Source organism: Grammomys surdaster, unplaced genomic scaffold (genome assembly GCF_004785775.1).
Source record: "Grammomys surdaster isolate TR1022 unplaced genomic scaffold, NIH_TR_1.0 126198, whole genome shotgun sequence".
NCBI lineage: Eukaryota > Metazoa > Chordata > Mammalia > Rodentia > Muridae > Grammomys > Grammomys surdaster.
In genome coordinates, this window is record NW_021621003.1 from 5,692,753 (window position 1) to 5,720,119 (window position 27,367).

Below are 27,367 nucleotides of genomic sequence, written 5' to 3' on the forward strand. Positions count from 1 at the left end.
ACAACTGTCATGACAAACCTCTCTCTCAATGTCTTATTGTGGGAGAAGAGCACTAGCCAAAGGAGGCTGGAAATAGGGCAGAGAGGCTCTGACAAACGGGGTGGAGAGTGAAGCAGCCAATGGTTTGAAATTTTGGGGTAGTGGAAAACAAGGGCCACGTTAGCATCAGCAGGAAGAAGAGCCAACTAAGAGGGTTGCTCAAAGCACAATTCGGGGACTTTGTCTCCCAAACAACCGGCATTCTGAGGCTGGCCCCCTCCCTTGGAGCTGTGGGTTTATTTCTTATGATGCTTGAGCTAAAGAGGGCCGTGGTTGTCTAGTTATGAACATGGAAAAATGTTCTTTTGCTTATGCTTTCTACGGTTCCTGGAAAGTGGAAACAGGCTGATGTTCTGACAGCGCCTTCCCAAGTCCTCATGGATCCTGCCTGCTCTCCCGTGTGGGGTAACATGCTGCCCTGGGTCCTGGGTAAGCCTACATGCTGTGGATTGGGGAAATCTGTCAAGAGGTACTTACACCACAGTTCATCAGGAGGTATTTCAGGCATGGCTAAGGCGCTGAAGTGATCTCAATTTTTCAAATTACAGAAGATTTGGTTTTTTCCTCTCTGGCCTCTTTTTCTCTCACTTAGCTTTCCAGCTGAACAACAAAACTTCTGAATGGATGCAGTATAGGGACATGTTCGTGTTCATGCAGTATTACTCAAAAACTACCACAGAGATATGAAAGCACCGGTCACAACACACGGTTTACTTTTACTCGCAGAATCAAAACTATCATATACAAATATTAAGAATAGTGGTAAGAGAACACAGAGAGCCGGCACTGTAGTGTGTGTTTGTGTGTGTGTGTGTGTATTTCTATTTTCTCATTGTTATTCTCATGAAGAAATCCCATGGGGAATATCTTTCTAAACATCTCCACTGTTCATTCCTCCTTGGAGTTGAGACTAACACACAAGCCCAATCTTATCCCCTCAGCCCTCTAACAGAGAGGGGTAGAGAAAGAGAAAGGGAAAGAAAAGAAAAAGGCACAAAAGACTAAACATGGAAGTCATTAAACTGGACTGTGGCTACATGGGGCGCTTATCAGAGGGTATTTGAAAGACAATTCTATTCCCAGAATGTCAGCCATATCTCAGCTCAGGACACCGGCTTTAATGTTTATTTTGTTTATAAATATGAAGCAGAAATGTAAGGTCTTAGAGGGAAAGCAGGAAAGTTACACCGATCTCGTTTTTTATACATTCCCCTCCTCCAGGCCGGTCTGCAAGGTCAGATCTCTAAAGTTGGGACACGGAATCAGCTTTCATTCTCATAAGGGGACAGTTCTTTAAACATGCACAGCCCGGAGTGTCCAAGATGGTTCTCCTTCCTCTCTTTAAATGCTGCGGACGAGAAAGGCGCCCACTTTGCTAGGAACTCTACATCAATGTCCCAGGAGCCCCGACGCTCTTCAGCCTCCTCCCAGAGACTTAAAGGATGGCACAGAAGAACTTCTTCTCCCGGAAGGGGTTTTCTGAGGCCGGGACTGGGGTCAGCAGGGGGTCTTCCTTGGCATGGGCCTCACAGTAAGCCATCAAGTCTGCAGCTGCCTTCGACACCTGCAAGGGAAGGCAGAAATATCTGAGAGGATAGACAGGCACGGACCCAAACATCACCACTCAGCCACTCGGGACCACACCTTTGGGGTCCACCACCTCGGAGCTCGGAGCTCACCCGGCTAAGCACTTGAAAGCCAAAGGACACGAGTAAAGGGCTACGCCTCACCTGCATAAGCTCTGCTTCCTGATCTGTAGACGGGGTTGTCAGTGAAACTGAGCTGACCACACTGTTGTCGGCAGGTGAGGATCTAGGAGCGAAGCACTCAGGGCCTCAAACAGAAGAGCCACTCAACTCGAGAATCGCAACCCTCTCTTTATACCTTTGTGCCATGATACCTTAGTTGCTGCACCTGAGTTCCAGCACTAGTGGTAGGATTATACAAGTGAGATAACCCAGGAAAGACATCCAATCTCACATAAAGGATGCTCTTTATGTAGGATAGTCACTGCTATCTTTCTATAGCCATGAGCCTGCTCTTGGAATTCTCCTACAGACGTCTACAGCCAGGCTGGTGACCCTTTCTAACCAGGAGGCATATCATCACACACAGACACACACACAGACACACACACACACAGACACACACACACAAACTGATATCATGTACTATAGAACATATACATTACAGTAAGACCATGTGATTCCAACCAAGAAGGTTCCCATTAGAAGGGCTTCCCTGCTTTTGGAGATGAAGCAATGCACTGCACATTGCCAGCTCCCTGTGAGGAGTTGCCAGTGGTGCTTTCCTCTGCAGTTGTTGCACATTTTTGTTACTTGAGGAGCTAGATTTCATTTCATTTTTGAGAGATAAGCTGACATCTGTTGATGAGGTAGGTGATCCCCCAGAAGAATGCCATTTGGAATCAGAAACATGGAGTCAGTCATTGGTCTTTTATATGACACGGTATGCCTGTGCTAAAGGTCACTCCCAAAGACCTTTCTTTGCTTATGAAAATACCACCACGGTAGGGTGTGAAAGTCTCTCATAGTGACTACCGCAAGCACAAGCTTCTCTAAGACTCAGGCAGAATATACTATAACTAAAAATATACCATGTTTCTCACTCCAGGTAGGCTCCGTATATTCACACAGTGATGTCAGGCTAGCTTATATCACCAGTGATTTGTTCTAGCCAATGAGACGTGAGCAGAATCAATACTAATTACTTTGGGGCAGAAGAATCAATGCATGACTTGCCGGGTACTCTTTCCTCTTCCTCTCTGTCCATTTGAACTAATAATTAGGACCTCCTTAATTCACAAGTTTCCATGAATGGATCAATGGCCACGTCCTTGCTTTGGTCCTTGCCTGAGGATCAATGGATCAATGGCCACGCCCTCGCTTTGGTCCTTGCCCAAGGATCAAGTGGATTAGACTCCCATCACTTACAACTACAACAGGTTTGTGACTAACAGGTTAGACACAGAAATCAGTTTTATATTCTCAGTCAACCAATGCTCAGCTTTTCTTTCTCTGTTCTGTTTGCCACAGACCAGTCAGAAGCAATATTCTAGACAGACACTGCTCCATAGGCCAGGATTCCTGATGACAGTGAGGTGCTGTGGAGAGGAAGCTGCTCGGATTAGGGAAGACCTCACAGAAGCTCTATAATCATAAGCCTACTTCGTTCTTGACATCAGGTTAAACTTTCTCTTGGTCTATAGTAGACATGGAAAGTAGACCTGTGTGGGAAGTGCCAAAAAAACAGGGGGATGATTACTGCCGGGAAGCCCGCTTACCTTGATTTGGATATAGACATTGATAGAAGTTATGTGTTTCCCATGGCTGCCTTGATGTAGCATTACCAACCAGATGGCTAGCACAGCACCAGTGCATTCTCTCACAGCATTAGAAATTTGATGTTTGAAACTAAGGTGTCAGCAGGGTTGGTCCCCAGCCCTCTGAGCGAGAATCTGCTCCATGACACTCAGCACCTAGTGGTTGTGGTGACCTTCGGTATTTCACATACACAGACCACTCCAATGTTGACCCTGTCTTTACATGACAGTCGTCTCTCTGTTGTTCAACTCCATCAGTCATTGTGTTAGAGTCTGCCATACTCGGTGTGGCTAGCCGTCTACTGACATGCTTCCGCCTGCAAACACCCTATTCTAACATGAATGTTAGGCGTGTCCCGTCGAGCATCTTTTACTTCCCATCTCTGTGACAATGCATCAGTGAAAAGCCTCGTCTGCCTTCTGTGGATGAAAGCTCAAGGATCAGCAGATTCCAGGAGTTTTCCACAGGCAGGCAGCGAAATACGTGACAGAAGAACTCGGATGCTGATGTTTTGCTCTTAAGCTGCAGCTGCCTGCATTCAAACTACTCAAATGCCCGACTAGTTCCATAGATGGAAACTAATCCTTTACGCATCTTTCCTAAACTTGATGATGATGAAATGAAAGAAAACTGACTGTTCTAGCCATGGCTTCGTCAAATAAGGGCAAAGGTCAGACTTTGGGGAAAAATTGAAAACTTTTTTTTCTGTGACTTTTACTTATTTGAGCAATAGGCATGAATGCGTTAAACAGGAGTGTAACTGCTTAGCAGCAGAGACTTTAAACAGCAATACTGAATTCACATTTTTTAGGAAGAGATCTGGTACCATCCACACCTATTCATCCCTGATGCTCTCACACAAACACATGGCATGAAATTCCTGAAGCACTTTTTACTTGAGATTTTATTTTCCTTTATGTGTGTGTGTCTGACTGTGTGCATGTCTGTGCACCACGTGTGTGCAGTGCTCCAGGAGGTGAGAATAGAGCACTGGATCCTCTGGAACTGGAGTTACAGACTGTTGGGAGCTGCCACATGGGTGCTGGGAACCAAACCCCGGTCTTCTGGAAGAGCAGTCAGTGCTCTTAACCAAGTCATCTCTGCAATCCTCAGATTGCTTTTTATGACACAGAAGATACTAGAGCAGGAAAAATTAATAACATGGAACTGATCCTAGTTTATATTTGAACAAATGATTCTGAGTGATTTCTTTTTCAAAATACATTTTGTTTCCTCACGAGACTGCAGTATCTTGTGAATGATGACCCAACACAACATCAGAATCTTGCTAACAGCTGGAATAGTTGCTGATATTTCTGGCCTTTGCTATGTGTCCAAACTGTGTAAACTACTTTATACCAAGTATCATAGTTAATCTGTAGATTAGTCGTATGAGTCTGTAAGTTATTAAAACCCTATGCTTTGTTCGGCTGCTTTTTGAGACAGGATCTTCCTATGCTGCCCTGGCCCTTGCTATTTAGCTCAGACTAGTGTGAAGCTCTGTCTCTTGGACACTGGGATTCTAGATGTGTGCCATCATGTCCTCAACATGGGGTGGGGTTGTGTGGATTCTGTGTTTCACTGAGTAAGTGCTTGGCTTAGGTGTCAGCTCAGAAGCAGCCAAATGTGAATGTCCATGTTCCTGATTTATTCTCTACATAGACTGTCACATGTGTCCCTTACCTTGCAGTAATTTATGTGATGTTCTGCCTGGATCTCATGCTTCGGGGTTATACTTTCTAACATAATGAACACAATTTCTTTTATATTCATAGGCCTAGTTGTTTCATGAAGACTCTCTCTGAACCCTAGAACAGTCCAGAAATAGCTTCCACTTAGATCCCTTGCTGTCATCTCCATCCAGCTCCATAGTCTGAAGCTCCATCCTTTCCAGGACAACTGAAGTAGATGCTTAAATAAAAAGTGATCAAGTGGGTTCACCAGTGGGCCTTAGGATAGAATTTAAAGAGTGGCCTAGCTGGGCTGTGGTGGCGTACGCCTTTAATCCCAGCACTTGGGAGGCAGAGACAGGCAGATTTCTGAGTTTAAGGCCAGCCTGGTCTACAGAGAGAGTTACAGGACAGCCAGGGCGACACAGACAAACACTGTCTTGAAAAATAAAACCAACCAAACAAACAAAAGAGAGTTATCTATGAAGTTTGATGATAATAATCATTCCTTTATTTTCACTGACCTCAAATGGAAATTTATCATCTCCGTTTCAATCATGTTACACTCATCTTCCTATCTCAACATTGTACTAATATTTACCCACTTTATGGCTATAAGCATGGTATTAGATACTGTAAATAAAGGAACATATCCATAACCATAGTATATGCTATATAGGTTTTGAAAATATTTTTAGAGACATGTTATTATCTAAAAAATCTTATAAAAATATTCTGATACACTACATTTCAACATAAGTAGTTTCCTCTGTAATTTCTCATCATTCTGAGAAAGGGACCAAAAACTTCATCAGACAGCCAGTTGGGTCAAGGACACCAAAATGTGAAAGGAAGCTGGATGACTCCTTTGCTTTTGAAACTGCCATGAGTTCTGTCACCATACTGTGACTATAACAGTAGTTTAAAACTTCACATTGGCTTATGTAATTCCCCATTTGAAACCATCAGTTCTTGCCCACTATACCTTGTAGAAACAAAAACATAATATACTAATCTGTGGGTCCTGAATGTTTAGAGTCCACTCCTCTCCAATTTCCTGTCCTGACACTTTTCTCCTTTAATTTTTGAGAGCCCCAGAGTCCTCTCTGCCTTACAATTCTGTATATATGATTCTGATGAACATCCTTCCACACATCCTCTGCAGCCCAGCCCCTGTTTTCCTTCCAGAAATCTGACTCCTGATAGGGCACTCACTGATGTCTTTCTTCAAACTGGCTTTCTTTACCCTTTTCTGTCTAAGTGGGACACTCTTCTCACACACAGAAGCCACACCCCTTCCCAGCGTGATTATCCTTCTGGGTCTGTTTATTGGTTGTTTAATATTTTCTAGCCCTTCAAGCACTATGTGTGTGAGGACAGGAACCTTATCTGTCTTACTCATCATTGGAGTATCAGTGCTGACACATGGAAGAGGTTCAGGTCGATGCTAAAGGAGTTCTCAAATGCAACCTCAGTGAACAGATATTTCATTCAACTAATAGTGGTGTGTTCTTGCGAATTCCCGTGGGGCAAGAAGAGGGCATTGCCTTCCTTGAAACTAGAGTTACAGGCAACTTCACAGTGTCTAGTGGTCATAAAATATTGCCAATAGCAAATAAGCAAGAAGAGGGTTTTACTATAGGGAAGAGATAAACTAATTGGAACAAAAAGACTTATGACTGGTGTGGTCCATAGAGTTAGTGGATAGGGATATTGCCAAAAAAAAATTCTCTATATGACAAAAAACAGAGGAAAAGAAAATATGATCAAGAAAGACATGAAGGATATTTAAGACATCTTCTGTGGAGAAGGAGAGGTGTGAAGTGAAACTCAGTTCCCTACAGGGGAAAGGGATGAGGGGAGATGATGTCTCATTTGCCACTAAAGAGAGTTATAATTGTGGAAATTAAAAAAATGATACTGAACCCAATGGTATAGAATAGGACTTAGTTTGGATATAAATGCATGGTTAGAAATTCACAGACATAGTAAAAAACAGATGTGAAATGTGTGTGTGTGTGTGTCTGTGTGTGTGTGTGTGTGTGTGTACACATATGTGCGTTTTCTAGCTTTGCCCAGGGAGAGGACCTGGGCGCAATGAGCACACTGCACATCCAGATCTTGGTTCTTAAATACCATTCTCTAAGGAATCAGGGCTCACTGGAGGAAAGGATGACTCCAGGGCTGAGAAAGAAATAAGAGGAGAGCCTGCTTTTGCTCCAAACTAGGCAAATGCTCAAAGGAATGAGGGATTCACACCCAAAGGACATAGTAGCTAACTTTTAGCTTATGCTAATTTAAGATCAAAATAATAGATTACAGGACCTGGAGAGAGAAATGGTTGAGTGGTTGAAAGCATGGCTGTTCTTCCTGCAGACCTGGGTTCAATTCCCAGAACCCACAATGCTGCTTATAGGGGATCTGGGGCCCTCTCTGCCCTCCTTGAGTGCCAGACACACACATGGCATACAAAAATACATGTAGGCAAAATACCAGAACAGGTAAAATAAAGTAATGAAGAATTAACAAAGATTATAAACCATTGACTAATGGGGACACCCTGAGCCCATAGCAATATAATTAAGTATATTTTAAAAAAACAGGATGTTTTATGAGGAAGAAAAGAGCTACAAAATCTTGAGCTACCTCTCTCAAGTTCCAAGATAAAGAACTGCAAAAGGAAAATGAATTACTTCTCATGGAGAAACCGTGAGGATGCCACCTTAGCCAATAGTTAAAGTTAGCATCACTAGTAAGTGACAACTCAAAATCAAGTCCCACTGGGGGCAGGCAACAAACACTCAATATGGTCAAGATTTTCTAACTAGAATTTTATCAGACCAAAATATGAGATATGAGGAACAGCAAAATAGTTCAGTGGGTAAATGTCCTTGTCGCCAAGCCTCAGGACCTGAGTTTGATCCCCAGGGCCCACAAAGTGAAAGAAAAGAAATGTCAGACAAGCCCAAACTGAGTGACCTTGCATAAAATAAATGGACCACAATCTTAAAAAAATGTGTCAAGGTCGTGAGAGGAGCTGTGTCACACAGGACAGCTAAGTGCAAGACAGGATTTTCAATCAGGTCCTTTTGCTGAAGAAATTATTATTGGGGATAATTATCAGTATTTAAATGGGGTCTCAGAATTAGAATGGAAATGTGTATCACTGTTGACTCTGATCATTACATTATGATCATGGAGAAGAATGTCCTTAGTAGCAGCAAATGGACATTAAAGCATTTGAAGGTGGTAGGCCCTTTTCTTAACTTATTCCAAATGGTAGGAAAATAAAAGCCCTTGGCACCGTACTTGTCAACTGAGATGTTTCTAGGACAAAAATAACTTTACAGGAAGAAAGAATGTCATCACTTAAACAACACATTTACTTTTTATTTATGGTTAAGTGTGTATATGCCACATGAGTGTGGATACTCAAAGGGGCCAAAAGAAGGTACCAAAATCCCCAGAGCTGGAGTCACAGGTAGTTGTTTGTGGGTTGCCTGACATGGGTGCTGGGAACTGAACTCTGATCCTCTGTAAGAGCAGCAAGTGCTAAGGCATCTCTTCAGCCCCTGTTTGTTTTTGTTTTTTTTTAAATGGGTTTCTTATTGGTCTAAAGCTCTCCGATTAACTAGGGTGGCTGACCCGTAAGTTCCAGGGATCTGCCTGTCTCCTCCGTGCTAGAATTACAAGTGCACACTGTCACACCTGGGTTGAGGTTCAAACTCAGGTCCTCATGCTTATGTGTTAAGAACTTTAGTAACTGAGCTCCCTCTTTCTAGCCCAGGAGTTTACTTCACAGAGTAGCGTTGATCTTCCCAGGCTGACAATTGCTGAAGTCCAGGTTACAGGTAACCTCATTAAATTCAAACCAAGGAGTGCAGAGAGGACACTCTAGACAGCTCCAATAACGGCCACGGGACTACAACTATCAGCTCTGAAATAAAAAGAAGCTGCCTTGATGTTTCTGAGAAGTTGCAGAAGAGGCAGCTATCTATGAAGATAGAAGTCAGATCTCCTGTCAAACTGAAATGGAATAAAAAGCTACAGTTCCATCTTTATTACATCCTGAAATTGAGCCCCATCTTCAAATTGATGCCTCAGAATGCATACAAGCCAGCAGGCAAAGAAATACATCCTGACAGGCTGTCATTGCTTCTGCCCATAGGAAGTTGCCTGTGCACTGAAGGTTATTAGTCATGATGTCACTTCCTCAGCTGGTTTGTCTGCACTAATGCAGTTACCCAGGGCTGCCTCAGTCTTATGTGTAGTTGATATTACAAGCTTATACCATCAGGTTTAGCTGAACAGTATTTTTTTTTTTGTAAGGAGACTCCACTTTCACTTAATTTCTCAGGGATTTGAAACTTCTAAATTTTTGTGGTATAAATTGAAGATCTCAAATTCTTGAACTACTGTGTCTTAAAATATTTTAATAAAAAAATAGAATATAACACGCATATACACACATTCCTTGTGGCTAAGACACAAGTCAACACAAAATTCATTTATATTTCATATACCTCATGCATATAGCCTGAAGTATATTAGTATTTTTAGTGAGCTTATGTTTTTACTATGACCCTTTAATTAAGGTTTCCCCTGAAGGCACTGTTTTGGTGCTTAGGAAGTTTTGGATTTGGGAATGTTTTAGGTTTTCAAATTTAGATGCTTTGTCTATAATGCTTCCCCAGTGGCTATATAAACTGCATAGGGATAACTATATACTTGGTGCTGGACCAATAGCTACTGAGTTCTTAAATATTTTATCAGCCTTTATGAAACACAAGTTTCTAACTCATATCAATGCAGACCAGAATTTAATTGGAAAGCTTTTGCTTCATTTCCAGAAACTACAATAAACTAAGGCTGGCCATGCTTGAATGTCTATAAGGCTATTGTGTGTTCTACTGATTTTTATCATCTATGGAAATGTTCTCAATTGACCCATAAAGAGGACTATACCTTATTCTTCCTAATAAAATTGAACATATCACTTTGAGAAAAGGATATTAAAGCTTTTAATTCAAATTATGAAAAACTATCTACAAAGCCCCAAACAGAGGCTATGAGTTCATTCTCCAGCACCCTGCCTATCTAACCAGCTTACTTCCTGGATGCCTCTCTATCTCTGTCTCTCTGTCTCTCTGTCTCTGTCTCTCTCTGTATCTTTCTTCCTTCCTCTTTCTTTCTTTCTTTCTTTCTTTCTTTCTTTCTTTCTTTCTTTCTCTCTGTCTCTGTCTGCCCCCATCTTGCTATGCAGCTCAGGCTGTCTAAGGTTCATTTCATATGTGGTATGGGTCTATCATCAGAAAGATGATAGAAATGTTCAGGCTTGACTCCCTAATTTATGTATTTTTCAATTACTAAAATCAGCATGTTTTTTATTTTTGAATTGTTTTAAGAGGTGCACTACAAATGGCGTTTACCTATAGTCGCACTATAATACACAGCAATTTGACTTTAAAAACACCTCTCCTAACCCTTTTCATATGGCATCTGAATTCTCTCTGATTATTGCAGTTTTATTTAGCTAATTACATTCATACTTAGAATCCTCAAAGAATCACAAAGGACACAAATATCATCTTTGGCTTTTAAGGACCATGTAGTCTGTCTGGAAAAGTTTATTTAATAAAAGTTAAATTAGCAAATTTGGTAAGAATAGAAAAAGATTAATGAACAGATGAAGGATTAAGCTAACACTTAACGAAGGAATATTATTTACACAGGCAAAGAGTGACGTGGGATGGGGTGGGTTATTTCCAGTGAGGAACTCGGAATAGCCTGGTAAGTGGGAATTTATATAACACATTGCTAGAGCAAGAAGGAGAAGCCACTGAAAAGGTATATGAGAAATATTTGGGAGAAATGAGCAAGCTTGAAATTTTTATATGAGGTCAATTTATGAGTCTAGCCAGTTAAGAACCAATCAGTTCCTTCATGCTTCTGGCCTTGGATTTCTCCCCCTCTTACCTCTAGACTCCCTTTCGTAACATTAGGAGTAGCATCTATCAAAGATCACACTAGCTTATAACAGTTCCTGGCTCCTTTTTCATTCTTAATTTCTAAAAATCAGGATTTTATCCTACAGCTTGATTTTGATGGCAGGTGACTGAAGCTAAAGATGTCTTATTCTTGCTAAACAGAGATGCCAGACTGTCGCAGTGAAACTGAAAAAAGTGGTCAAGTCTTTCTGCTACCTGAGGGCAGCCATCTTGTGTCTGTCATATGCACCAATCAGCTGAGAAATCCACTCTTCCCAGGAAACACAAATGGTAGGAGACGCAATGGCTCATCATGGAGGACCCACGGTTCCCAATGGCTCCCAGTTGTCCCTTCAACTGCTGACCCTTCAACGGCATTCCTGCCCCTGTATTTTAAGATATCTTGTGTCTTCTACAATTAATCCCCTCTTTCTGCTTAAGTTAGTTTGCTTTGGGTTTCTGTTTGATGCCCAAAATGTCCTACCATGGTAATAAGACACTTCCTGAAACCCTGCTGCCCTCTACTTCTGTGTCTCCCACCTGTGCTCTAAGGACAACCTTTCCCTGACTTCACTATTATCCTTGGTGTATTCTCTGCCTTAGAAGTCCTTACCATTCACAATCCCTCTCTACTCCCTTACTTTTACTCCCAATCCTTGAAGGAAATGCTAACAAAGAGACAGAGAACAGCTTGGGGGAAGGTCATTTATCTAGGCCTGGGCTTATGAACAGATAGGATTTTCATTAGTCTGAATCTCCCAGGACATGTGATACAAAGGCTAAAAACCACAAAAAGTTTCAAAACAAAAAGTGTTATCCAGGTCCAACAGAGCAGGCTGGGTTACTCTGGGGGCCACCTGAGGGATAAGGCACCCCTTGCTTATAGGACCTTTGGAGGAGCTCCAGTGGCAGCTGTACCCTAGCTCCTCTTACTAAGGGTCCTCCTCAGGTCACCTTAGCTACAGCTGGTTCTTCCAGATGCACATAAAGCTATTGTTTGATGAGGTTACTGCTGTACCTGGAAAATCACAAGCCTAGCATTGTCCAAAAAGCCCCATCTTAGTGGTGGCACACACCTTTAATCCCAGCACTCGGGAGACAGAGGCAGGTGGATCTCTGTGAGTTTAAGGTCAGCGGGGTCTACAGAGCAAGTTCTAGAACAATCTGTGCTACACTGAGAACCCCTGTCTATAAAATCAAGACCAAAAACAAACATTTAAGTCCCCTTGTGCTGCTGAAAGGCTCGGGCCTAGAAAGTAAGTGAAGTAGCTAGAAATCTCAGAGCCCTTGAAGGATCCCTGAACGTAGGTAACCATCGAGCTGAGAATGGTGTCAATATAGTCACAGTGTTACCCAACAGCGAAACTAAAAATAATCTGTCATTTCACCACAGCGTGCCTGCCTGGCTGTGTGGTACAGAACAAATGTCAGAGTACAGGCTGCTGCTGTATTTCCATCAACAGAAGGTCTGATGACATCAAGAAGGACTCAGAGATGCGACTGTGAAGATGACCTGGGTAGTGGCCACTGAGTGTGTGGTTCATTGGGCTAATCCTTGCATGTGCTGTCCCCGCACACCCCTCCCCTCCGCATCACATTTCTCAGAAGCTATTTACTTATGTCTCTTCAAAGGGCAATCAGGAGTTAGCTTTGACATCTTTGCTAACCATCCTTCCTGGATATTTCTGCTTATTCTGATAACAGGTCATGTTTGTATCTTCTGTACCTATCCCTCACTATACTACATATAACTGAGGGTGTGAATCCTATCTGTTCATTTCTATCTCCCAGACCTAACTGAGTGCCAGCAACATGGAAAATCTCAGTAAAATACTTATTAGACAAATAGATGAACAAATGGACAGATGAAAAAAATCTAAACCCCACAGGGAAGGTCCTGGAAAGCTTCTTTGAGAACCTATTGACTGGTCTGAATCCTCAGGGAGTCCATGACATTCTCCTTAGTAAAGTGAGAGGGGAAAGGGAAAGATGGAGGATGTTCAAGGTACTTGAGGTTCCTTTCGAGAGAATCAAAGGTGGTTGATATGACCAGCGTGGGCAAGAGGAAGGGGATAAAGCTGAAGAGATGTCCGAGGGAACTCCGGGGGTTCCATCAAAGTCTGAGACTCACTGTTTAACGGATGAGGAGCTATGGAATAACAAAGGCCTCTGTGGGAGAGGAACATGATGGAATCTTCTCCTGGAAACTTTTCTTGGCAGCAGTGTGACAGGTGACAGACAGCTGATGGAAGTGGATTGAAGTGGACTGCAGGGACCAGGCAGGAACCATTGCAGTCAAGGATGCATACGCAGAAAGGATGGCCTGATGGACGAGGGCACCTCAGCACACTCTCCTTCAGGACCAGTGTCTAGAGGTTGTGAAGAGTGGTGGACGTGCCAAATACAGCAGAGCTTCATAGGACATAACCACTGTCACTCAGGATGACGGTTGTGGAGCCTCAGTCCCTCATAAAGGAAATGAGTGTCTCTCTCTGAAGCAGCAGTTCCTGGGCCACCTCCCTTCTCCTAGGGGTTAAGATACCCACCAGTCTCTGCAGTTTTTTTCAGTAAGGGAATTAAAACAAAGCAATGAAGGAGGAGGAGCCACAGTGTGACCGAAGAGAAAGCACATGGGGAAGAGCCCTTGTCTCATTCACAATCAAGGAAACATGAATGCCACGGAAAACAGAGAGAAATCTGACGATGGTGTGGCCCACCATCAGGAGCCCGAGTTTACAAAGAAAAATGTCCTGGGTATTTGCCCAGCTTCTTTATGAAGGTAGATGAGCCCTCCCTTCACTATCCAGGACTGGGCAGACAGCAGCGCGGAGGTTCAAACCCCTTGCTCTCAGATAGCAGGTCTTAACTGTGGCTATATATTGGAATTAACTGAAGATTTAAAAAAAAAACACTGATCCCTAAACCTTAAACCCAAGAGACCCTAATTTAATTGGCTTTCCTTTTGGCATGTTTTGGGAATTGGTCTGTTTATAGAGTCCTTTGGGTGATGTGAACACAGAGTGGGCTGAGAACAACTGCTCTAAACCAGGAACCACCAGACTTGTTTTGTAAAGGGACGGAGGGTCATTATTTGAAGTTTTGTGGGCTGTGTGATCTCTGTTAACACCTCTGTTCTATGGCTGGAGTGTGACTGGAACCACCCACAAAATGTAAGTGAATGAGTATACACGTGTTCCAATAATACTTTATTTATAAAAACAGTGTGGGCTGGATTTGGGTCCTGAGCCACGTTTTCTTGCCTACTGCACAGTTCAGTGCATCCACTGACTGATCCGGACTTTTTAAGGTGTAGAGGAAGAAAAAGTAGAAAAATACTGCCATCTTTAAAAAAGGCACTTGGGATAACGTTCTATTTTTACTTTAGTACAATGAGATATGTTTCCGAGTTCCGTTTCCTGAAGTGTTTCTAAGGAAGTAAAATTGTGGTGACTGACAGAAATTCACCTCTCTTGCAATCCAACTTATAATAGCTGTCTACTCACAGTGACAGTGGGGCTAGTTTCACATTCAAAATATGCCAAAGGGTCTGAACAGAAACCTTGCTTTATCTAAATTAGCCCCAGTAAAGCTGGCAGGTAGAGTCTGGGGCATAAACGGAAAAGTAGATTACTAACCTTCCTTAAACTTCCATGCCGCTTGACTTTTTAGGGGAGAACAAGAATGACATTGTATGTGCTTGTGGAGGCAGGAGGTGAATGCTGGACACTGTCCTCCATCTCTCCCAACCTCAGTTTTTGAAACAGGGTCTCTCACTGAACCTAGTTTGCTGTTTCTGTTAACTGGCAGGCTGGCAAGTCCGAGACCTGCCTGTTTCTGAGCACCACCACACTTGGATGTTTTCTTCATGCATCACTTACTTAAGGTACCCGCTTACGATGCTTACGGTGTGTGTGTGTGGTGTGATGTGCATGTAGTGTGTGTGTATGTGGTGTGTACATGTATGTGGTGTGTGTGATGTGTGTATATGTGATGTGTGTGATGTGCATATAGTATGTGTGTATATGTGTGTGTGTGATGTATGTAGGATGTGTGTATACGTGGTGTGTGTGTGATGTGCACATAGTGTGTGTGTATGTGTATGCATGTGTACATGTGTGTGTATATGTGTGATGTGTGTGTATGTGGTGTGTGTGGTATGTGTGGTGGGTATGTGTATGTGTGATGTGCACATAATGTGTGTGGTGTGTGTATGTGTACGTATGAGTGTGTGTGTGTGATATGTGTGTATGTGAGTGTATGCATATGGTAAGTGTGTGTATGAGTGTGTGTGGTATGTGTGTATGTGTGTATATGTGGTAAATGTGTGTGTATGTATATGGTATGTGTAGTATGTGTATATGTATGTGTGTGTGTGTATGGTGAGGTATGCATATGTGTATGTGATGTTTATGTGGTGTGTGTGTGTGTGCGCGCGCGCGCACGTGCGTACACAACAGAGTGTACATATGGTAGAGCTCAGAGGGGTCAGTTCTCTCCTTTTACTCTTTGGGTTCTTCTGGAGCTTGAACTCAGCCTATCGGGCTTGGTATCGAGTAACTTTACCATTGAGTCATCTTGCAGGCACCCAAATTTGATTTTCTGTGTGGATGCTACAGACCCAAACTCAAGCCCCCATAGCATGAAGGAAGGCACTCACTCACTAAGACATCTACCTAAGTCCTCAAGTGTGAAAAACAATCAGTAAGATATAAAGATGAAAAAATTGTCAGTGATGAATGAATAAAACAGATTAGACTCATAAAAATCAGCACTAAGTCTTAGATACTGAACGGGACAGAAAAAGTTAGGTCCCAAAATGAGACGATTTTTATTGGGTCTGGAGGTGGCTGGTGGTTCGAAGTCTCAAGTGCCCACCCTTTTCCTTGGCTGAATCTCAGCCCAAGCCCATTTTTCTTTTTGGTGTGGTATTCATTTGTTTGTTTGTTTGTTTGTTTACTTTTTAAAGACAGGGTTTCTTTGTGTAGCCCTGGCTATCCTGGAACTCCTTCTGTAGATCAGGCTTGTCTCAAATTCAAAGATCCACCTGCCTCTGCCTCCCAAGCACGGAGATTAAAGTGATGTGCCACCACTGCCTGGCTTGTTTCTGATTCACATAGGGAGCCTACTTCAATGAATGTCATCATTTGATGTTGGAGAATCCTCAAGAGAGCAAAGATACCTTAGAGAAATTAGTATCAGTGGAACTGTTAGATCACGCTCCTACACTTTCTGATATTGCACATCTCTATTGAAAACCAGTCACGTGGCAGTTGGCTGCAAGACATTTGCTCGTTAGTCAAGTTAGATGAGCTACAGATGACATCATCCTCACCTTTATCCTGTCGATGTTGGCTTCCATCTTCAGCTGCTCTACCAGCTTCCTGGCTTGTGCTATGCTGGCGGTGTTGTTGCTGGCCATTGGAGAGCTGGATGAGGTCTTCAGACACTCTAAAAAACACGGAGGAAGACTGCATTAGAGAACTCACAAGCTGTCAGACGTGCAGTTCTTCACAACTGGTGGACCTCAAAAAATTGCTGGTAACCAGGCCCAATTCTCCAGCCACCTGTATTCCAGTCAGGATTATCTATAACTAGCAGGTTTTGATTTCCCATTTCTGCCCTGCCCCAAAGAGTTCACCTAGTCAGGCGCAGTAAAATGCACTGATATATACATATTGTATATACATGTACACACATATGTATATACGTAGAGGGAGATCCTGATGTTAAAATCCTGTTCCCCAATTGGTCAATAAAGATGGCCAGGGGACAACTGCTGGGCAGAGGGTACAGGTGGGACTTCAGGGCACAGGAGGAAAAGGCAGGCACAAGGAAGGAGAGTGTTTTGTTTTTCTGCCATGCTTCGGAACAAGTAGAACGCAGCAACCACGTGAGGTCTCCGGGAGAGCTGGGGCTGTGGCCTCCACCACAGGCAGATGGCCAAGGATGTTTGGCAGGGGCGAGGTGGGACTAGACGCTAAGTTTAGGGCAGGTGGAGAGACGGAGATAATAAATACGAAGGGCATGCTTTTCCAGGTGGGAGATATCTGCGCCCAGCAATTGTGCCAAGAAGGCATGTTATGGAGTAACGAGCTGTGTGAGAGTGTCTTTTATCCACGGATTCAAGGGTCTCAGGAAGGAGCTGGTAGTGCGGTCACCTCCCGGAACAAAGGCGGGTAGACTCCCACCCCTACCCACGGAGCAAAGAAGGTAGAAAGGGAAGCCGCGCTAGGGCTGGTGGTGGTGGATCCTGGAGCTAAACTGGGTAGAACAAAAGGGAAGCCAGGAGGGGCTAGTAGCTTGGCCAATCCCGGTCAAAGGCAGCAGCATTTTAAAACTACACAGAACATATATATAATATCAAATCACCTTAATTTAATTTATAAAATGCCCTGGAAGTGGTAGGGTTCTGGTGCACACCATCACCGTATGGCTGCTGTGGGTTATGGGTTCTCTATCGTCCAGGGCTGGAGGAAGAGTCCTTAGAGGATGAGAGGGAAAGCTGAGCAGAGCGATCAGGGCAAATTTGATTTTCCTTCAGGTCTCAACACTATCTCCAATATTCTCACAGAATCAAGCTCCACTTTACTGTTTAGAGGTGACCACCTCAAACTGCTTACCACAGGGACACTAAACTGGGACAACAGGGGTAGTAGTGGATGTGGGGGTCGGCTTTCCAGTGCCACTTAATCGCACATTGTGAAGAGCTGTCCCTAAATACTCTGACCTGTGTCTGAGTTTGCAGCTTTTTGCTCACAGCTATTTTTCTTAGTCCTTCAGGGACACCCACAGTATCCAGGGGAGAACCATGTCTCAAATGCTAAAAGTGTGCCCTTGTGCTTTTCAAAGTTCTCTGCCAGTGTCGGATCAAGAGACAGTGTCTCTGCCGGAGCTCCCAAGCCCCCTCCTGTGGCATGCCTTCCACACCCTTCCAAACCTATCCTAAGTTTTATTTCTCTTCTAATTCTTTCTTGGGCTATCAGATTATCTTACTGTATTCTTTCTGCTCTTTTTAAAAATCATCATTTCATGTTTGGTGGTGTCCTCCCTCAAATCTTGACTGGGTCTTGCTTTCTCACCAAGGCTCCATGCTATCAGTTAAAGCTGCCCCTGGAGGTTACTGACATTTGATAGGGTAGCAATATCCAAGAGCTTTAATTTAACTAGAGTACCAGACCCAGGAAATGAAACACGCCACATGGCATAGGTCAACACTGATCCATTCTTGTTCTGGATCCATTATATTAAAAGCTGAACTGCTGGCTCACTTTGGGAAATGTATTTATGCAGGAATGGAACAGGACCAGGATCTCCTTCTAAAAAATGAACAAGGGCACATAGAAAGCCCAAGGGATGAAGAATAACACATAATAAGTCATAGATAATTTTATCCAACACTAAAAAAAAAAAAGACTGTAAGTGATCTCTTTAGTATTAAGAACAAAAGTCTATGAATTATCTCTTTGGTATTTTTCCATGCATAATTCTTCAAGATAAAAGAGGATATTTTATAAAATTCTCTGTCGAGTTCCTTCGGAGACAGTTAGTTTATAATGAATGCTGAAAACAGGCTGCCCAACATTTGCAGTGCAAACAGGAAGGCAATTAACTGTTCCCTCAACTTTGTTTCAAAGGGTTTGGAGACAACACAGTGAGGGAGAAATTGAAGCTATATCTGAAGCAACAAGGAGCTCCAAACTACCGTCAGACACTTGAAGATAAAGAGAGGGAGAAATTCTTTTTTTTATGATTTTTATTGGATATTTTATTTATTTACATTTCAAATGTTATGTCTTTTCCCTACTTACTCAATATAGTACTCGAAGTCCTAGACAGAGCAATTAGACAACAAAAGGGATACAATTTGGAAAGGAAGAAGTCAAAATATCACTATTTGCAGATGATATGTTAGTATACTAATGTGGCGCCAAAAATTCCACCAGAGAACTCCTAAACCTGATAAACAACTTCAGCAAAGTGGCTGGATATAAAATCAACTCAAACAAATCAGTAGCCTCCCTCTACTCAAAGGATAAACAGGCTGAGAAAAAAATTAGGGAAACAAAAAAAATCTCCTAGCTTGTGTCATAATTTTCTTTTTGTTAATCTTCTCATTTGATAACCTCCTTAATTTTATCTACTTTTCTATGTTTAATGAGTTTGTTTGAGACAAGGACATAACCCCGGGCCACATCGAACTCACCGTCCTCTACCATCTGCCTCTAGAGAACTAGGGTCTGTGGTTTGCACTACCACATGCCGACCATGTCCTTAATTGGAAAAAAAAAATGAAAGAACTTAATAGTAAAATTATGTTTTGTTCTGGTTTTTTTTCTTTTTTAAAATTATTTATTTATTTTTTCTCAAATCGTAATTCATTCACACAGGGGTTATAAACACAGAAAGGCAGGATGTGGGGAAGGGGATGACACTGGAGTGTGGGTGTTCAGGGGGAATACAGATATCTTTCAGAACCGGGTATCAGCTGTCCCCTGTTCAGGGGACAGGTTGCTATGACTCTGCCTATGACTCCCTTGTCCTTACCTAAGTTGGTATTGTCTGCCAAGGCTACCTATTTACAAGGTCTATGACTACTCGGGCTGGTAAATTTCCACAAAAGCTGCCTGTTTACAATAGCTTATAGCTATCTGTTTCAATGTTTTTTCACAGAGACCCAAGACTTGGTGTTAGTATACATATATGACAGGCCTATTGCTGTTTAGGCCTATGGCTGGTTTTAGGCCTTCAGTGTGTAATCAGGGCTGCCCCTGATATCTCCTCTCTTCTCTAAGTATAGAAGGGTTAAGAAAAAGATATCGGGATGGGATGGCCCTCATGCCTCACTGGACAACGACAGGGGGATCAGAGCCATTACAAGGTCCCCTTCAATTACTGGAGGTCAGGCCTCTATCCCCGCCTTCGCAAGATTAGAATCACCACAGCCCTTCTATACTGAGAGGGAGAAATTCATGTCAAACAAAACAAAACAAAACGATGGAGCTGGAGGGATGATTTGATAGGTGAATGAACTTGCTGCCAAGCCTGACAACCTAGGTTCAATCCCCTGAAGGCCCACATGGTAGAAGAGAAATGATCCCTGCCAGTTGTCCTCAGACCTCCACATGTGTGTCCAGCACAGAAACACACACACACACACACACACACAAAATAAAAATAAAAGACTATGAATTCATCAGCATGGTTAAGAACCTAGTCATTGTGTAGGGATATTATAAGTCCAAAACCCAATAAACTTTTGACAGCCTAGCAAAACTTTATAAAGCCAAGACAGAGTATTGACTTCCAGCCAGCCTGAGATAAAAACAGCCATGATCTCCAAGTCCCTGGACAATCTTTTGTGAAGCTAACATTTTTGCTGAACTAGAATTCATTCATTACATTAGAGCGAGATAATCATAGGATTACTGAACCTTCACTGGGCCTGAAAGAGATTTGGAAGTCTGGCCAGCTAACCTTTTGCATTGAATTGAAACTAAATCATTCAGTAACCTGACCCACAGACCATAATTTGCCTCCCAGTACCCTTCCCTAGTAAGAATACCTTTTCTTTTCATTTCTTTTCTTATGATATGTGTGTTTTACACGTTTGTGTATGCTCATGTGGGGTGTGTGTGTGTGTGTGTGTATGTGTGTGTGTGTATGTGGTGTAGGCCAGAGGTCAATGTCAACTGCTCTTTACCTAATTTTTTTGAGACAGAGTCTTTTACTGAAAACAGAACTCACTGATTCTTACAGGCTGGCTGCCCACTGAGCCCTGGGGATCCTCCTGTTTCTGCCTTCCCAGTCATGGGATTACAGGTGCATGCCCCTGTACCCAAAGTTTGTATGTAGGTTCTGGGAGGTCAAACTCAGGACTTCCTGTTTGCATGGCAAACACTTTAGCAACATAGCCATTTCCCAGGCCCACCTTCCTTCTGATTCAGAAATCACAGGAGCCCTGGACCTTAGCTGGGTATTGTCTGCTGAATGATCCATTTTCTAGCCTCCTTTGCAACTTGATATGATTATCCAAGCTTTGGTTAATAAGACACAGCAATGATGCCCTTAAGAAGGAGTTATCCCTCACTGTCATTTCTCTTCTGTTGCTGGCCATCTTGAATATTCCAGGATGAGCAGGAGAAATTTGCATTTTTTTTCTCTCTTTTTTTTTTTTAAAAAGTTTTAGGGCTGTACCCTTTCTTTAAAAAAAATAGATCAATTTAAAAATTCATATGTCTATATGTGTATTTTCACATGTATCTATGTACGTGTGAAGACTGAAAGCGAATGATAGACACCCTAGAACTGAAGTTACAGGCATCACCTGAGTTGGGTCTGGGAACTGAACTCAAGTCCCCTGAAAGAGCAGCAAGTGCTCTTAACTTCTGAGCCATCTCTCTGGGCCAGTGTAAGGATACCATGCTAGCTGTGGACTGGGCACCTTTTATGTGATAGAGATGCTAGGGGTGTCTTGATTACAACACTGCTATTAAGAGTTTCCCTGTTGCTGGCCACCAAACTAGCAACTGATTAAATGCTCCAGTCTTGTTTTTTTGTATTCTGTGGAAGTCTGTATCCTGGTGGTTTTTCTTGCTGCAGAGGGGACAGATTTAGACTGTGCAGTTTTGCTGCAGTAATATACCATGCACATTCATTCAGTTACCAAAACATCAGGAAATTATCTTGTACTTATGGACATTAGAAGTATGAAATGGGTCTCATTAGGCTAAAGTCTAGGTATAAAGAAAGGAGACATGGCTCCTTCTGGATGGTGGTGGTCTAAGGAAGAACTCATTTCTAATTTTTAATGTCTTACAGAGAATTCTTCATGGCTGGAGAAGGTGAGCTGAATCCTTCTCAGACCACTGCCTTGACTTTCGGAGAAGTCATATCTTCCCTTGACTCTAATTCCTATTCTGTCTACTTCTGCAAAGATCCTCAAATTCCAGTGTGACTTCCCAGCTCACCCCAGATACTCTTCTTCTTGTTAGGTCAGATGATCAAGAGCCTTAATTTCATCTGTGACCCGAAGTCATCTTTGCTGTGTACTCACAGGTTATAGGAATTGGGATCTGACCAACTTCAAGGAAGTTGAGAAGAACCAACTACTTTCTAATTGGATTTAAGGCTGACTCCATGAGATAAAACCCATAGCTAACACTGTTAAAGTGGCCCAGAACTTGAGAATAGATAGACCATGAGCCTAGGGGATAACTTACTACTACTATTCCTCTAAAGGAACATAACAATAAAGTGGCTCCTAATGTCATTCTGCTATAACCATAGATCAGTGTCTCACTCACAAATGGGCACAGTGCAGAGAGTAAGAGACTTATGGACACTTAGTCCTAAATGAGGTGTTTTCATCAAAGTCCTCCCTCCAAGGATCTGTGTGGAAGAGGAGATGTGAAGGTTGTTAGAGCCATAGGCGATGGTTGACCCCAAGGAAACAGTGTCTTCCAGACACAACAGGACTGATGGACACATGAACTATCAGAGACTGTGGCAGCTCGCACAAGGCCTGCACAGGTTCAGTTGAGAAGGGGTCTGAGCACTGTAGATGGAGAGGTAAGATACAGGCTGCAAACCCTATCCAAGAAGCTATCTCCAGTAGATATGCACTGGCAAAGGAAAAATCAGCTTTCTCCAGTGGAGTGTGACTGAGATTATTAACCACACTTCATGGCAGGCCCCTTCCCCACACACAGTAGTAGTTGGCTAACACAAAACAAACTATATAGTACTATTGTAATTTTTTTGTCTCATCTTACTTTATTTGGGCATTTTTTTGTCCTGTGGTCTTTTGTGTGTTTATGTGTTATATTTCTTATTTTGTTTTGTTTTGTTTTGTTTAAGGAAGAGGAAAAGAACATAAAGTTGGGTAGGTAGGTGGGAAGGATCCGGGAGGTACTGGGGAGAATATTGCATGAAATTTATTTAAATTAAGAAGGAAGGAAGGAAGAAGGAAGGAAGGAAGGAAGGAAGGAAGGAAGGAAGGAAGGAAAGAAGGTATAAATAACATAGCATGATGGCTTAAAGATTCATGAAGGATGCAATGTACATCAAATATTCTTTTTCTTACAATTTAGTGTGTGTGTGTGTGTGTGTGTAATATCACAGCTTAAAAATCCATTCATTTCTTGAGGGACATTTTGGTTACTTCCATATTTTAGCTATTTTGAACACTGCTATGAAGACAGGCATTTAGATACCTCTTCCATACTATGCTTTCAACTCCTTATGGTAGAATTCAAAGGGGAATTTAAGATTATGTATATATGTAAAGATATAAATATATAAATAGAAGTAAAATTATAAAATATATAAAAACAGAATAAAGGATATACAAATATATAACAACAAGAATGCATAAATATACAAAGATATATAACATATAAATATATGTAACATACAGTATATAGTCTGTGTTTGTAACTATCATACTGATTTCCAGCATGACTATGCCATTTTATATTTCACCAAAGTGCATAAGTGTGTCTGTACATGCTAGCCAAATGTTATTTTCTGATATTGCTTTTTTAATAGTAATTAGTTATATTAGTATTATTTTGTTGTTTTCTTGGATTTGCATTTCTGTTATAAGTGTGGCTGGACATCTTTTCACTTGGGAAATGGTGGTTCTCTTGCCTTCTTTTGGAATCTATTCCCCATATTTTTTTTAACAAAATTAAAATGTATTCTTCTTTCATATGGTATATCCTGTCCACAGTTTGCCCTCTTTCCTTTCTTCCCTATCCCTCCTTCCCACCTCTACCCCTCCCCCACTGCCCCTCCTCCATTTTTCTTCAGAAAAGGGGAAGCCTCCCATAAATATCAACCAAATATGGCATATCAACTTTATTGCTCATTTTAAAAATCTTATTTTTGATTTTTTGTGAATTTCACAGGATGCAACCCAATCCCACTCATCTCCATGTCCCTGCCTTTCCACCCTCCACTCTTCCTCCCAAAAGGAAATAAAAAATACATTATAACAAAACAAAACCATCTCATTGTGGAAGCTGTAGTGTGCCCCACAGTATACCCCTTCTGTCCACACATCTTTACTTGCAAACGTTCACTGCAATCAGTCAACCCAACTCTGGGCTATGGACAAGCCTTCTTTGATCCATTCTGAGTTCATTTTTCTTTGACATGTCAGGTGTATATCACTCTTTTGCCTATGGCTATCTGATTTTTCCAACCTCATTTGTTGAAAATATCTTTTTCCTCACTAATTATAAACTAGAAGTTTGTTTGTTAAAGCTTACTGGCTTCCCCTAATTTAAAACTGGGGCCTTTGGGAGGAGTTACATCATTCAGGGAGAGGTCCTGTAAATGTGATTAGGAGGACAGAAGAGAGGATCTTGCCCATTAATCCCCAAGAAAAGTGAGGAGAAGGTTGACACCAGCATAGTAGGAAGAGGACTCCTGGCCTGTGCTTTTGTTGTTGCAGACCAAACTGATTAAGACACATGGTCTTGGTACCCTTGTCACAAATTGTCTGAATATGTGAGACATTATTCTGTGTTCTCGCTTTTGTCCCACTGGTCTATAGATAACTGGCCTCTCTGCCAAACTGTTTTGACCACACAGCCGTAGTAGATTTTGAAAACACCAAGTGTGAGGACTACTTTAATTTGTCCTTTTCAATGATTGTTTCAGATATTTGGGACTTTATATAAATGCTAAGAGATTTTTCTATTTTAGCTAAAACCACGGTTGGAATTTCGATCAGTGTTATTAACATAAAATTCTTGGGAGTAGTATTGACATGTCGGTGGTCATTCTTCAATCCATGGCTCTGGAATATCCTTTCATCTATGTATACATTCTTTAATTTTTTTCAGCAATGTTTGTCAGTTTTCACTGTAGTTTTATCTCTGGATAATTACCAAATATTCTCTTTTTAATGTAATTATAAGAGCAACCATTTTCTTAAACTTTCCCTTCGGATCATTTCTTGTTCGTGTATAGAGATGTCGCTTCACTAATTCCCAGCCCTGAGTTGGAAGCAGGTGCATACATACACGGTGAAGCGTGGTTGAGGCGTGTACTGCACTTTGTGAATACAAGGGATTTAAGAGAGCAGTACATTCCATCGGATGCTTAGGCACATCAACAGCGAATCGCCAACACATAGTCAACACTACTAATGTTCTCTTTCATCTTATAGGTAATTCTAATTGGACAGCATTTATTCTAAGAGAGAAGAAACAAATTCAAGCTAGCTAATCGCTGAAATGGCTGTAAAAAGTAAGGAAAATTCTGGGATCACACAAAGCTTCTAATCTTACATACCTATTAAGGACCAGTGGCCAAAAAAAAAATGTCTTTGTGTTAAAATACAGGTTGGGATGTGTTCAGTGGTACAGCATTTTCCTAGCATGCCAAGGTCCTGAATTCCATTCAACTCAACTCAACTCAATTCAATTCAATCCCCGGTATAACAAACCAAACCAAACAAAGCCCTACTCCAACCCAACCAAAGCCAAACCCAAACTTAAAGTGATAATTTCTACACACTGCCTCTCTGCTCTCTCACCAGCCTAGTCCTTGGTGATGTATTTGAGTTCTGCAGAGTCCATCCCTGAGCCCTCAACACTCCAACAGAGATGTGCTGGGCAGCGGTAGTCACCTCTTCCAGTAGTCTATGGGGCAAAGAAAACTGAGTCTGGTTTTAGTTGTTTGGGGGAAAGTCTAGAAGACCTCAGAACATTTCTGGGAGTCAGATGTGGAGATGGTTAAAAGTCAGACAAATGCTAACATGACTTTTTTTGGACTAGCAGGCTGTCCCTCGCCTAGCAATTGTGATAGTCACCAAGCCTGTATCATTTACCAGCCATCATGTAGCATGGGATGTGTGTGGTTACATTTTTTAACTCTCTCTCTCTCTCTCTCTCTCTCTCTCTCTCTCTCTCTCTCTCTCTCTCTCTCTCTCTTTTCCTTCTTATTTGCATAATCTACCTTATGGCAATTTCAAGTGGATCTAATCTTTGTCCCGCATCCTCCACTTGACCCACTGGCAGTGATACCAGGAGGCGTTTGGAAGTGTGTGGACTTCCGGTTGTGACAATAAATGGAGACATAAGTGGTATGTAATGTGCTGAGGCAGACACCCAGTGCTCTGCAGCATTCCACTTAACAGTGAAGTGTGCTATTCTAAATGCCCCCGTGCCCTCAGTGGAAAAACACTCAAATACAGCCATCAAGCCATGTACAACAAAGCTGCTCACAGAACACACACCATGCAGAAAGCATCCACCACCTACTTTTTAGAGCCTGATATTTTATGATTCCCACGACCCTCCCAGTGACGAATGAAGGCTGAGAGCTCATGATTCTCATTAGCATCTTGGTGTTTAAGGGATCTGTGATTCCTGAGCATTTAAAGTAGAACATAGTCTCTTTGTGCCTTGTCCTGGTAGACTGAGATTATGTTGAGTTGGATTTGCCCATAGGCAAAACAAAACAACAACAAAACCTAAATACCCCCACAAATAACAACTATCTCTAGAACAGTCACAGAGATTATATGTGAAGGACTGTAGAACTTTGTAGTAATGTCACATCCCACCTGAATTCCAAACCCAAGAAGAACACATAAGACATTATTCTATTCAATTTACAAGTCCCCACCCAATCCAAGGACTAGAAGAATTCTGTTATAGTAATTATTTTAAAATGGCCTCAGGTCAAGCCGACTGTCTAAACTGCAATGGCTCTGCCTAGCTCACCCGCCATGTTTCTCAGCTGGAGGCCACGTGCGTGCAGCAGCTAGAACCGACCAGCCAGAAACACCAGCCCTGCCACCCACAAGACACCAGCGTGGGAGATGGCTCTGCCAATCTTCCATTCTATCTCTGCAAGGCTGGGCATTGCCCAGACCATCCCGCCATTCATGTGGGCCCAGTAGGAAAATGAGACTCTAATGCTTAAATTATCCAAAAGCTTATATATTTGGTAATGATCAGTAACAAGATGCCCATACAATCAGAAGTGTAACCCAATACCCAACCTAGATATACCAACCACCTTTGACTGCTATAGACATGTGAACATCTGCCTCCATCTCTCCTACATCTCTCGTTCTCCTCTCCTGTCTCCTAGCTCCTTCTCTTCCTTCTCCTCTTCCTCTTCCTACTCCTCCTCCTCTTCCATTCCTTACTCCTCCCACCTTAGCTCCTCCTACAGAATTCTACGGGGGTGATAACAATTTCCTTTCCTTCAAAACACATTCAGCTCTTTCATTTTCTTTGGGAGGAACTTTTTGGTTAAAGAACCATACACTTTCTTGTCACTCGGGCTTCGTAATATATATATATAT

General features: G+C 42.2%; 1 protein-coding gene across 6 annotated transcripts in view; it reads right to left on the reverse strand.

The window, feature by feature from the left end:
• Nucleotides 1–1,124: 1,124 nt before the first annotated feature.
• The window catches only part of Gng2 (G protein subunit gamma 2), a 98,265-nt gene continuing 72,022 nt past the window's right edge, over nt 1,125–27,367 (reverse strand). For all 6 annotated transcript variants that reach the window (XM_028758601.1, XM_028758598.1, XM_028758600.1 and 3 more), the window contains 2 exons: nt 16,373–16,488; nt 1,125–1,603 (listed from right to left, as the gene is read on the reverse strand). In XM_028758601.1, coding sequence (XP_028614434.1) covers nt 1,475–1,603; nt 16,373–16,459 — 216 coding nt within the window. In that variant the 5' untranslated portion in view covers nt 16,460–16,488 and the 3' untranslated portion in view covers nt 1,125–1,474. The remainder of the gene's footprint in view (nt 1,604–16,372; nt 16,489–27,367) is intronic.